Consider the following 14,091-nt stretch of genomic DNA (forward strand, 5'->3'; position numbering starts at 1 on the left):
TCTATATCTTACATTTACATTAAGGTGGTTCATTACGACAAAATGTATTTAATGAACCGTTAAAGTATCTCATATGAGGTATGATTTCACCATCGAAACTCTCAATTGTCTTATATTAAAAAAAAAAAGATGTCCCGTAATAATGAAAAAAGGTGTTTCGTTTGCAAATAAGAGATTTTCAAGTTCAAATCTCGTAGTAAAATTATGTTGAATTGAAAGTAGTTAATCTATATGACATCGTGTTCTTTTGTACACAGATCAATCTTGAGATGAAGTTTTGTGTAAAGCATTGATATCGAAAAGTACTTTATGTTAATGTTAATTTTTCCTTTCTTTGTTTCGATATCGGTTGGAAAACAACTTTTGAAAGAACTGTTCCAGTTCATTGAGACGCTTAAGGAACTGTTGCTGTCTGATGACTTGTTCAGGGTGATGTTAGCTACAAAGAAAATTAAAGAACGTAGATGTAAAAGTACTGGTATGTACATGTAGTATAATTTTGTATTCAACATTGCATTAATATTTCAAAGCAACGCACTAAGAGATCCGATGTGTAAAATCCAAACATAGATCTTATAAGATGTGCCTGGGGAGTATGCTGTTAAATTGAATTAATTTGATCATGGTTTGGTATATCAATTCAGGAATCTTGTTCAGGAAGATGTTGATGTGTTACGGGTTTCATTTCTACGCAAACACAAACATTTCGCCATACGTTTTGTCCCTTGCTTATAGTTTCAATCATAATATCACAAATTGTCACCTACATTGCTTTTATATGACTGAGAAATATGACTCGATGTATGGTGAGAAATTAGAGGAAAACCTTACCTTCGTTTAAAGTTGAATTCTAAAGAAAAAGATAAAAGTTAGTCATGAGGTTTTCAACGTTTAACTTAATATTTCATTTCTTAACTTTTGAAACGACCCCTTAATCATATTAGGATGTCAGAATGAAATAGACAGCGTTTAATAAGTATTATGTAATGTTAATACAGGTATTTTCTCTTTAAGTTATTAGAAGTCCATATAGGCCTAGTAGCATTTCATGACAGATCAAGAGTATTTTTCTTGTTTTAAAATATAGTTAACACCACGTATGTCGTTCAGATGACGTGTCATTCCCAGTTATGTATTGGTTTGATACGGGATATCGGAACTAGAAAATTTGGGAAAAAGAAGTAACGAAAATACGCAAGTTCCGAGACATCAGATCTTCTGTGATGGAGGTACGTTGAGTACTCTGTTAAATACTTGGGTGGGTACGAGATGTATACATACATGTATATTATAGACTAGCTATGTAAATATGAATAAAAGTTACTTGGGCAACTCTTGTATACAAATTGATGATGGCTAACGACGATACACATATCTGCCTGATTTCAGAATGTTGGAGTAAATGCCCTAGTACCAAAAACATGAGTTATTGGATTAGATTTCTGATGTTTAGTAGCAGAGATAGAACAAAAAAGTCTTATTTCCTCTACCGCAAACACGTATGTGATTTCATGAGATTTATTTTCTTGAATCAATAAACCGACTGACCGCTATGAAACGTTTTCTTGACATGAGACGTACTTATCGCGTTATCATCATATCCAACATTTTATTTTCTGATCAAAATTTGTCCGTTGTCTGTCCGTTGTCTGTCGACCATACCAAGCCAAATGTCCGATTTACTCACTCTCATCTCCACCTTGGCGAATTTAGGTGCAACTGACCTGTCATCTAATGGATCGAGCGAGTTGTCGTTCTTGACGAAAACAAATCTAAACAATCAGATAACGCATGTTTACACTTACAAAATGGAGTTGACAGATGAAAACAATAAAAAAATTGTTTTGTTTTTTTAATTTATGTGTGAACACTTGCTGTACACCTATGTCACCTTTGTATTTAAGGCATAAATTATGTATCAATGCATGTCTTTCAGATTTCAGCGTTTCTACTTTTGTTTTGATATCGTTCTCAATTTTGCTGAGTTTGTTCAGTTTATTCCAGCACATACCGTCCTTTATCGTCAGTTGATTGAGTATCTCTGAAGTTGATCGTAAACCTGAAAACTTTCTCCACATATCGTCTGTCTTTGTATTTTAGACAAAATACCATGGCAAAGACGACAACACGGGCGAACATGCCATTACTCAAACCAAACTGTATGTAGGGCGCGATTTGATTGTATATCTTGGAAAGTCAAAGCGCAATATTTTGAAGGCTTAGAAATCTGCCAAGAGGGAGATGAGAGTAAGCGAATCGGACACTTGGCTTGCGAAGATGGGGTCATGCACAGATATAACTTATGAAATTGATTGAAATGAATATTCATGTGAATAATATGTACTTCTGATAATCTAAGGTTAACAAAGATAAAGGGGTAAGTGTTTGTGCATAGAAAACCCTTCAAGTATCATTATGTATGCCTTTGGTAGATTCTTTTCTGTATAGAGATGAATTGATTGTATATTGTTTAACGTCCCTCTCGAGAATATTTCACTCATATGGAGACGTCACCATTACCGGTGAAGGACTGCAAAATTTAGCCCTATGCTCGGTTCTAATGGCTTTTGAGCAGGGAGGGGTCTTTATCGTGCCACACCTGCTGTGACACGGGACCTCAGGTTTTGCGGTCTCATCCGAAGGACCGCCCCCATTTAGTTGCCTTCTTCCCTGGGATAAAATACCCACCGGGAAGGGGTATATAAATATGTTTATTCACCTATCAAGGACCCTCAGGATACGAAAAAAGCTTACGTATAAAATTCCACATTGGTCTGACATTGGATCAAGGAGATATAGAAAGAGGAGTGACACCGATAATTTACCTGTATTCCGAATGATTCGGTGTGGCTACACAGTTATCACATTCCCATACCGAGGCTATCTGTCTTCCGTTGTCACTGTTTGACTCCAGCGAGGAAATATTGGTGCATCCTACAAAGTCAAATTGAAGATTCATACGTTTAACATTCACTTTAAAAACATTTTGAATGAGATTTTTACTTAATTTCTTATTTAAAAATCATTATTTTTATTATTGTTTTAAACGAATTACTTCTCAGTAATTCCTAATTTGATTGGAAACTTTGAATTGTCTTCATACCTTCAATATAGATCCATGAGTGATTGTCAAAATTCATGCAAAATGCATTTAACGAAACTTTAAAAACAGTTTTAACTGCGATTCGTTTTCATTCTTAATTTGATTGGAAACTGAATTTTGTCTTCCTACCTTCGATATAGATCCACGAGGAGTGTGTCTCCATGCGTCTATTTGTCCAGAATGCTCCTTCTGTTGACACGCTATCGATGAAGGGGTCCACCAAACTAGAGTTGATACTGTCACAAAAGTCCCTAGCAGCAAGCCAAGTCATCTGTGTGTTATTATCTGCAACAACTGAAAAATACAAATAACACTGCAAGTCACACGGTCATCAATAACGCACTTTCACTTAATTTATAATGATGAACTAAGTAAAGATAACGAACATTCATTAATCCTATAACAAATACCAAATGTCTATTGACGATATCATTCACAAATTTACCATTTGTTAGGAAAACTTCTATAATGCAAATTCCAGCGTTTAGCTTAGAAAGTAGTGATGAACCCATTTTGAATATATCGTCAAACTTCCGCCTGTAAAAAATCAATAGATAACAAGTAATGTATAAGATAAGCCGAACAACAAATGTAAATATCTTGCCATTTATTTATATTTTGATGTTTGAAACACTGTCGCTATAATGTGGATTTCCTATTGTTCAGGTGGTTTAAACAAACTTTACTTTCTATAATGATTTTGTCCTGAAAAACATACAAATAATTTGTGTGTATTACAAGACAACAGCCTGAAATTCAAATTTGTCCATGGCTTTTACAGTGTTTTACATTTTATATCTTTACAAATTGAAATAATAACTATTTCCTCATGAAAGTGAACGATGTGCGTATGAATCCTGATAAAAATAGTACGAATATTTTAACGATTAGGAATGTTCCAACAAAAATCAAAGTAAAATGTAAATATAGAAAATAAATTCCAGTTTTGAAAATACATGATACAAACAGCAATGCACACCTTAAGCACTTCACGCCGGCACACCTTAAGCACTTCACGCCGGCACATATAGAGCCAGACTTTCCCCCATAGTGAGACTTCCCCCCTGGGGGAAGGCTCACTCTAGAGCCAGACTTTCCCCCAGAGCCAGACTTTCCCCCGCGGAAGTCTGGCTCTAGAGTGAGCCTTCCCCCGGGTAGTCTCGCTCTAGAGTGAGCCTTCCCCCTAGCAGAATTGCTCTAGAATAAACCTTACCCCCAGGGGGAAGACTCACTTTAGAGTCATAAAACCCTCTTAAAGTCTCACTCTAGAGAAACACCCCCGCTTTCTTCTCCTCCTGCGCAAACTATGAAATAAATTTTAGTTTATCGGACAGGGAATTACCTACCTACCTAACCTATCTACCTACCTACCTGAAGTTGTACAAGTTTAAAAGCATAAGCGATATTTATACGCAGATAAGATTAAACATAAATTCGAAATTTCCTCATTTCATTTTTCAAACTTCTAAAACTAACCAAGGCATAGGTATTGTGTGGGTCAAAGTTCAATGTCTATGGGTCAAACAAAATGACTTATCAATTCCAATGTGTTTTATTCACCGTTTTCTTCTCTTGAGTTTATAGAACGACTTAAGGAGGTATGCTACACCAGAGAAATTTGATATGGATGAAAAGTGGAGGATATGTATAACAATATTTTGAAATTGTAAACTTTCAAATTTACTTTATTGAGTCAAAAAATGCAGTTTTAGTAGAAAGCAATCTGAGAAAAATTTAAAACCCATGCTGGACTCGAACACACGATGTACAGTTCAGCAGTCGACGTGCTTTTTTTTTTATTGCAGTCGACGTGCTAACATTCTGAGCTACTCAGCTAGGTGAGAATTCTTTAAATGATTAAACAAATATTGCTGATATTCATATTTTCATCCATGTTTTAAAAGGAAGTCAGCCATTATGATGATGTAGAGTACTTCCTTAAGCAAAATTATTTAATGCCCTGCTGAAAAAGGTCTTGGTATCTAAACAATCTCCATAAAGTGATAGTAGTTTACCAGGAATAAATGAAGGGGGAAGTCCTGCTATGGTGGGAAGTCTGACTACAACTAGTGATAGAGTAGGTCTTCCCACGGGGAAGTCTGGATCTAGAGTGAGACTTCCCCGGGGGTTCTCCTGCTCTAGAGTGAGCCTTCCCCCAGGGGGGAGGCTCACTCTAGAGCCAGGCTTCCGGGGGAAGGCTCACTTTAGAGCCAGGCTTCCGGGGGGGGGGGGGGTCTCATTATGGGGGAAGGCTCACCCTACAACACCGGCACACCTTAAGCACTTCACGCCTTCACGCCAGTACACCTTAAGCACTTCATACCAGCACGCATTAAGCACTTCACGCCAACACATCTTAAGCACTTCACGCCAGCATACCTTACATCATTGCGTTATGATTGATTGTATATTGCTTAACGTCCCTCTCGAGAATTTTTCACTCATATGGTGAAGGGTTGCAAAATTTTGGCCTATGCTCGGCTCTTACGGCCTTTGAGCAGGGAGGGATCTTTACTGTGCCACACCTGCTGTGACATGGAGTCTCGGATTTTGCGGTCTCATTCGAAGGACCGCCCCATTTAGTCGTCTCTTTCGACAAGCAAGGGATACTGAGGACCTATTCCAACCCGGATCCTCGAGGGATTTTTCAAAAATGAAATTTATTTCTTAATTCATTGACAACACAGGAAGTTCTAGGAAATGGAATATTACAATGATAAAAGCACATGCAAATTTATTGTAGATATTTGATAAATAAATTTCATTTTTGAGAGATGCCGCGTGAAGCGTTGCTGTTCATATCTTTATGAATGTTAAAAAATCAGGTATTTTTCGTATATTTACATTCTACTTTCATTTTTGTTGGAATTAGACGAACTATATTTATCTCTATTTATACGTGCATTGTTTACAACTGCAACGCATTCATGATTGCAACTTGTAGATATATCAAAGACACAATTATTGAAAATGTAAACATGTGTTGATAAGACATTGTACATGTGGTGTGCAGACCAGTTTTTAACTTCTTTGCAAAACGTTTCCTGTTATCAGCATAATGAACGACAAAACTTTCACATCATGCTTAATAACAACTAAACCACGTACAAACCTTCCATGTAACTTATCTTAGCTATCAAATATTTTTAAATGATAAAGTTACTAGGTGTCAAAACCTCGGTAATGTTCTCTAGATTTAGAATGTTGACATGTAAATAATTGAAAGTTTCCTTCATGTTCTATTATGGACACGCCTTACTTATGAATATTCATTGTTTGTTGTGTAATACAATGAAAGCTAACAGAGTTTGGAACATCCACTCTAGTTTATATTTGAATGAACTTTATCACCCTGGGCTCGTAGTGCCATTGTTACTTGAAACATTACCATTCTTTCTGGTGAAGAAACAATATTCAGCATAGAGACGGGTGCAATGAAATCGTTCAACTTCAATCAGAATAGCTCGACGGATACTTCTTTATTGGGTAATCTAAAGAAATTTAGATCTAAGCCCCAAACTTCCACCAGAGTTCTCACAAACCAAACTCTTCCACTTAGGCATTATGGGATAGCGATTTCTTAGGCCGCGTATACTGTGACGTCACTGTAGAATGACGAAAAAACATAACGTCAAACGTAAACAACTTTCAAAACAAGAACGTAAACATCAAGTTCATTACTTTACACAATAATTTGAACAGAGTCTCCCTACTTTTTAATGATCTTTTGATCATTTTATGTTTAAAATAAAATCCGTACTTTTATATTAATGCTCTTAATATTAATATCTTCAAACTTTTAACTGCGAACTACTTCTTTAGTGTAATTTGTCTGCGTGACAATCGTGGACTCACAATATACAAATCTGTATATTGTGGTGCGTCACATAGGAGAGGTCTATTCGTAGGTGACGTAATGAGGCCTCGACGGGGAGTTTGATCTAAGCCCGTGCTGGACGGATACTTCTTTAATATGTTTTACGGCGTTACCGTGTTTGAGGGCGAAGCAAAAAAGTTTTGACATTAGTATCTATATCCAAAACAGGACAAAAACAACCCGAAGTTAGCACGCGGACGGAGCTGTATCAAAGCATCCTAATTTTGGACATTTGATCCGCCTATATATTTAATTAACGCGGGAAATATAACGCAATCGATGTAAACAGTACACTGTGACGTCATATTCAGCGTCGTTATTTAGCAAATTTACAAACAAAGCGTTTGAACCACAACAAAAAACATGGCGTTAATCGTGGAGTGATTATAAATGATTAAGAAAATAAGATTTACATGCTTTTACGGATTTTATGTAACATCTCAGAACGACGTGAACTAGGGTAGACGAGATTCAAAATGGAGGAATACATGTCCACACGCTAATATTCGAATCGACGCCATTGGTACCAAACTTTTCAAGTTCCATAGGTATGGTTTAATTTTTCATTATTTTCCATTTAAACATGTATATACGTGTTACCTATAGGGAGAGCTCCGCTCTCACGGCCCTTTGGGCCGTGAGAGGGCTTCGCCCTCTATTAGGTAATCTAGAGAAGTTTAGATCTAACCCCGTGCTGGACGGATACTTCTTTATTAGGTAATCTAGAGAAGTTTAGATCTAAGCCCTAGTCTCGTGCAACCAGACGCTCTGCTTTTTCCGTAAGTATCCGAAGAGCAGAGAGTCTGGTAAAGATACGCGATAACGTTTGTAACGTCAGAACGAGGCTTACCAAAATTTGATTGGTTGATTCAACATACCTTCAAAATAACGACTACCGAAGAAATTTGTAATAGATTAAATTTACCGATTTACAACTAGAGTGTTCATAAAAACTTTTGTAAAAGGAAAGGATTTATTTGCTGTTCTACCGACGGGAAATGGTAAAACCGTTTTATCAAAATCACTTTAGGAGGCAAAAGTGAAAGTACAATTTCCAGCTGACAAAGAGCGTATTTTTTTTTATTGTAGTAATGATTTTCCCATTAATATCACTAATGAAGGATCAACTAATTAGCATCAAATTTCGGAATTGACTGTTTATGTCAGAGAGAATCCAACGGAAACTAAATTAGCGCTCCCTAGCGGTAACAGTTATTATCGCGTGTCTTTACCAGACTCTCTGCTCGTCGGAGGTATACGGAGACAGCCGAGTGTCTGGTTGAACGAGACTAATCTAAGCCCGTACTGGACGGATACTTCTTTATTAGGTAATCTAGAGAAGTTTAGATCTAAGCCCGTCTTGGACGGATACTTCTTTATTAGGTAATCTAGAGAAGTTTAGATCTAAGCCCGTGCTGGACGGATACTTCTTTATTAGGTAATCTAGAGAAGTTTAGATCTAAGCCCGTGCTGGACGGATACTTCTTTATTAGGTAATCTAGAGAAGTTTAGATCTAAGACCGTGCTAAACATTGTATGGTAATACGTTGTAGTATCTAAACCCATTATGAACATTACAGTTAAATTGTAATAGCATCCGATCTCATTCTGAATATTGAAGGTAATTTGTAGTAGAATATTTTCAAAGAATTCCTGATTGATTAAGTGTATGTCACAATACCGTCTCGTTTTTGGTAGGTCAAACATTTTTTTTTTATTTCTTCTCGCACATTAAACAAAAAACATAAAATAAAAAGAGGATTGCAGTTGTCAAAACATTGTAAAGGGAAGATAACGAACATAGAACAACCTCATAAATCCAATAAAAACACAGAATTAATACAAGGACAAACACGGATCCCTGGACATATCACAGAGGTGGGATCAAGTGCCTAGGAGTAGTAAACATCCCCTGTTGACTGGTCATACCCGCCGTGAGCAGACAGCATTCAGCCCAGTGATAGTTTGTATTTGCAAATTAGATCATTATACCGATTGACCTTTTTCATCTTATGTGAATAATACACAAGTCAAGTTATCAGGGAGTAAAGAAAATCACCAAATTGTTCGTCAAATCACCTTATTCAATCGGTACTCGTAAATACTATAAGTAGGGTATGACTTGTGAATATGACAATGTCTTATGCTTTCTTTGTGGTGAAACATTTCATTCGATAGTATTTTTCTAGTTACGTCTTTAAATAGAAACCCTTTTTCTATCTTTATAGTCTACCTTATTGACTATAGGCGCATCCTGTCCCATTTAGGCGTTCAGCTTATCACTAAACACACCTCAGACACAAAGAGGCTCTTGTCTCCAAATTTGGGTTCTGGTTTCATAAATGCCGATCAACTAATAAAACCATGCATTATAACCATAGTCAAAGTACTTGAAAAGAACATAACATGCACAATTTGTTTTGATTGTCTTTATATTTCACAGGGATCATTTCCATTTCTCACAATTTCAAAAGAATTATTTTCGTTAAGGACCACATGATCATAGTTGCTGGTCCTCTTCAAATCTTCTCTTTCAGCAGTGCTATATTCGTAATCATCCTCCGGAGGCATGTGACTGTAAATGTCTGAATCTTCGACCGGCCCAGAGCTCTTCTCCCATAAATGGTTATACAACTGATCTTCGTCATCCCCTGAGTTATTTTGTTCTGCAGTGAACTCTATCGTGTTTGTGTATAGATGAGAGTTTGTATACCCCTTCTCCTTGTCGACGTCCCCTAAGTGATCATAACATTCATTGTCCTGTAGAATTTCCTGTTTAATACTTTTCTGTTCTGGTTCTAGTACAAAGTAGTTGTCGTTAACCACAATTCCATTTGTGTTTAGTTTGGGTTCAGTCAACTGTATCTCGTCATAGGTGACTAGTTCTCTTTCATCTCGACTTCGGGGTCCATCCTGATCTTTATGGTGACATATTTTCTTTCTGTGGGAACAAAATATGGTACCTGTTTAGTGTTGCTGCTCAAACATCGGTAAGATTTAATTATAGTGTGTCAAGGTACGCTACATATACTGGTAGGTAGAAGATGTTTCATGGAGAATCAAAAAATCCGGAATTTAGAGTTTTATGTTGATTGCCTGAAAACATTTCATCTGATGACCTAAAGTCCGCATGGCGTTTTAACATTAGTCTATAAGACGAAGTCAATCAAAATAAGAATTATGTGAGGTATGTACGATATCTGTTCATGAAACAAGAGACAAAGCAAGGGAAAGTTGAGAAAACTTAAATCTTCGCTTACATGAAATCGAAATTAAATCTGTACAAAAAAATTCAAAAGCAAAATAGCAGTGGTGAATTTTGTGAATGTGCAATTTCTGTCAGCATAAAATAAATTTGATTATACTGTTACCTTATACAGAAGAAGGTGACGCCAACAAAAATGGATATGGCTACCAGACTGATCACAACAGCCACGATTGTCTGTGTGTTGATACCTACAGTGAAACGGACAAGAATTATAGCATGTTAGATGTATCATGATAGATAAAACGGAAGTTATATTTTTTCAAAATTCATATTTTGGAACGCATATACACGTTTTCAAAGCTAGGAAAACTTTAGCTGGAATTTTATAGATATCAAGACATTTGTCATGTTTTGTAAATTGATATATTTCCGTGAGTGCTGTATAATCGTTTTGGGGTATTAAAACAAAAACATTAAATCCCACGAACATGCTTATTGTCCTCTTTGGCGCCAAAAAAATGAATGTCATTTACATTATCTAGTTATTTTCAAAATAATGAACAGTTATTGAGAATAATCAGATTCATCCCTTAAAGATGAATACACTTATTGAGAATGGCATTTATTGCTGTTATTTGACATGCGTGTATAGTCCGCAATTCATTTTTTCTGGAATATTGACACTAGATTTAGGTAATAAATATTCATGAACATGCGCTCTCGGCTTTAAATATTATGGTTGGTTTGAAAGTCTAATTCTATTATAAGATTTTTATGAATTCTTTTTTTGCTGCGAGTTTCTTTAAAATTCAAATTCAAAACTTTTCATGGCAATTAGAGACTGGTGAAGAAATCTATGGACTTGCCTTTGTCAATAACACAATCTTGACTGTTAAAGTGTTGGCGGAAGTTTGTCAGAAAACAATTTGCTGAGGGACATTGTTATTTCCAAGTCCCTAGATCTGATATGGTTTGTTGAATATTTGTGGATACTATGTTTCTAATTGCTTACAAGAGGCAAGATCGGTATATAGGGTATGAACATGAGAGTGGCCCCATTTAGTCGCCTCTTACGACAAGCAAGGGGTACTGAGGACCTATTCTAACCCGGAGTCCCCACAAGATTTTTTTTTTAGGAAATTCATTAATTCCGACAACTTTGATTGTGGTTATATTTGTAATGTGTACACTGAACACTTTAGAAGAAGCACAGTCAATGTACATGATCTCCAATAACCCTAATATGTTTTTTTTATTTCAAGGGTATTATCTGGAAATTAGCACCGGCCTACCACGGTAGAGCGTTAATGTTGTCACACAATCCAGTTTACCCAGTATGCAACCTTATATTACTGTACATTCACTTTTATTCGCGTTCCAGAAATTTTCGTGAAGTTCGCGAGAACCTCATCGTCGCGAATATTTCTTGTCACAAACCAGTCTTTTACTGTTTCTCTTATTTGTTTACAGTTATCTCCGTCGTAGAAATTAGCCGTCGTGAAACACTTGATCACTGATAAATCGCGAAACGAAATGGTCGCTAAAAAAGTTGGTTTACAGTAATCAGAATTTACATGGCTTATCATGCACAGTTACAGACATGCATCAAAATAGTCACCGTGATCTTGATAATTTTCTAATGACGATGGCGTAACTGTGGATGTTTTCCCAGCTGTCGATGTCGATGACTCGGTAATTGAAATCATCGTTGTGTTTGTAGCTGATAAATGGCTAGATAAACTTGTAGATGATTGTGTCGCGGTGCTTGATCTTGGTGGCGCAATAGATGGTTGTTCTGGTGGTTGTTCTGAACTTGAGACTGATGTTAATGAGGTGGTAGACGATGAAGTTGATGAAGTATATGTTTCCGGTCGATGCTATCAAGTAAGACGATTGGTGAATTATTATCAATCCGGTTTTTTAAATTTATTATTCATATAAACAGCTTTAGCTATAATTCAAATTGTTTTTAGATGCTCTGGCTTTTGGATTTTCGGATTACCTTGTTACATATCGCATGTCTTCTCTCCGAGCAATTTCCGAAAGAACACCCGTCCCTGTTGCAGTTGAAGCATTGCAATAGAATAGAATTTGAATGTATACTGCCTATTGAATAAAGCAAAGTATACATTAATTAGGAATTCATGAATTTTATATGTATATATATATAGTTATAATCATTTAAGAGTTCATTGCTAATTCCATGCTTACTATAATTATATATTCTTTTTAAATAATAATCTGACATTCCTAATTTTAAACTGCTACTTGTGGTAGTTTTTTTTTTAACCTCCTATGTTTTTCATTATCTCGTTGATGTTGTCATCCCGTCTAGTAAGGAAATTATTCATGCCTGTTGAGTCGTTGACGTTTCTATTTGCGAGCTATAGAAATTATGAACCGAGTTGCGAAATACTCAGTCTAAAATGCCATGTTGCTAAATGCTAATTACTAAACACTGATTGTTGATAGATATCAATTGTTATTTGCTATATGTTAATTTCTAAATGCTAATTCAGGCTTTAAAGGACTGGTTCACGATTTTTGATAAAAATATTTTTATGGTAAACATTTAAAACCTAACTCATTTAATGTTGACAGCCAAAATTTTGACCTTCTGAATGAATGAATAAAAGCAATATTTTAGCCTTAAATCTGTGTTATGTAAACAAAGACTTGAGTCTTTTTATGCATACAAACAAACAAGTGAAATATTGATTTTGTAATATAAAACATCTTAATTTTGCATAGTTACAAATTTAAATTTCTAGATGACACATTTTACCCTGAAAATGCTTGAAATATGAAAGATACAATAAACAATAACATATCGCAATCTTTGTTTACAAAACAAATAATAAACTTTAATGCACTGTTTTCTAATTCTCGAAACTGGGTTTTTGCAAGCTGTCTAACTATTATAGAATCGTACATAGCTCACAGACGTAATTTCTTGGCATTAACATTAAGATCAGTTGCATTGTTATGCATAAACGCTTATGTCAATTGATTGTAGAAAGTTAAGTGGGATATAATATGATTTAATCAACATTTTCAATGTCTATTAAATCATTTCTTGTGAAAAGAAAAAGAGAGAGAAAAAATGCCTTTGAAAAATATTCATCATATTAAATGAAAAGGTGGACTTGAAGAACTGATTAAATAAGCTGCAATATTCAGTGTTATAAGCGACAACTTGAGAAGACATTCACCACTAGAACTCTAAATTAGTGATTTTTTTTCAGTCCTAGGGATACATCATTCTAAGGCATATTGGATGCTGAGTAGGCCAATCCCAGCGATGCAAAAGTCCAGTCTAACTGTTTCTATTCTTATAACGAAATACACAACGTACTTTAGTATGATCATCGAAGATAAAGTTCATTGAAAAAGAAAAAAGGTAGAATGAAAGACATACCAACGCTTGAAGAGATGAATATCTGTTTAGCAATCCCCGTCCACGCTATATCCGACGATGACGATGCTTGGATTCTGTCATGTACATCATCATCACCATAATACATATACTCTCCTTGGGTTTTACAATAGTTGAGACACCTAACCAAATCAAATGCTTTGCCTGACGTACACGTATCTGTAATCAATATCTGTTGCTAAATAATCATCAATGAGCAAACAAAATGTCTTAGATTTATCAAGTTTATTTTCGCCTCATACAAATTCCATTTTGCTGTGATTGTGTAATGGACATGAACATGAATTCTAATCTTTCACAAACAAGATCAACTAAATAAATCTCAAAATCAAACCCCGAAATCAAAAGGTGAAGATAAGAAATAGTTATCAATCTCATAATTCTTGTAAGGAATACAAAATGAAGAGTTGAGCAAACACGGACCCCTGGACACACCAGAGGTGGGATCAGGTGCCTAGGAGGAGTAA

General features: G+C 35.7%; 2 protein-coding genes across 2 annotated transcripts; both read right to left on the reverse strand.

Moving 5' to 3' along the window:
- Nucleotides 1-509: 509 nt before the first annotated feature.
- On the reverse strand, nt 510-3,636 carry LOC125671351 (uncharacterized). The gene is made up of 4 exons (XM_056162738.1): nt 3,549-3,636; nt 3,233-3,397; nt 2,826-2,934; nt 510-850 (listed from the first exon to the last, which is right to left on the reverse strand). Exons 1-4 carry the CDS (start codon nt 3,613-3,615, stop codon nt 838-840), a joined length of 354 nt encoding a protein of 117 aa, XP_056018713.1. The 5' UTR covers nt 3,616-3,636; the 3' UTR covers nt 510-837.
- A 5,761-nt stretch (nt 3,637-9,397) lies between these two features.
- LOC130046496 (uncharacterized) lies at nt 9,398-13,758 on the reverse strand. The gene is made up of 5 exons (XM_056162740.1): nt 13,607-13,758; nt 12,191-12,294; nt 11,807-12,065; nt 10,352-10,436; nt 9,398-9,921 (listed from the first exon to the last, which is right to left on the reverse strand). The coding sequence occupies exons 1-5, from the start codon at nt 13,710-13,712 to the stop codon at nt 9,411-9,413; spliced, it is 1,065 nt and encodes a 354-aa protein (XP_056018715.1). The 5' UTR covers nt 13,713-13,758; the 3' UTR covers nt 9,398-9,410.
- Nucleotides 13,759-14,091: the final 333 nt, after the last annotated feature.

The sequence above is a fragment of the Ostrea edulis genome, chromosome 4 (genome assembly GCF_947568905.1).
Source record: "Ostrea edulis chromosome 4, xbOstEdul1.1, whole genome shotgun sequence".
NCBI lineage: Eukaryota > Metazoa > Mollusca > Bivalvia > Ostreida > Ostreidae > Ostrea > Ostrea edulis.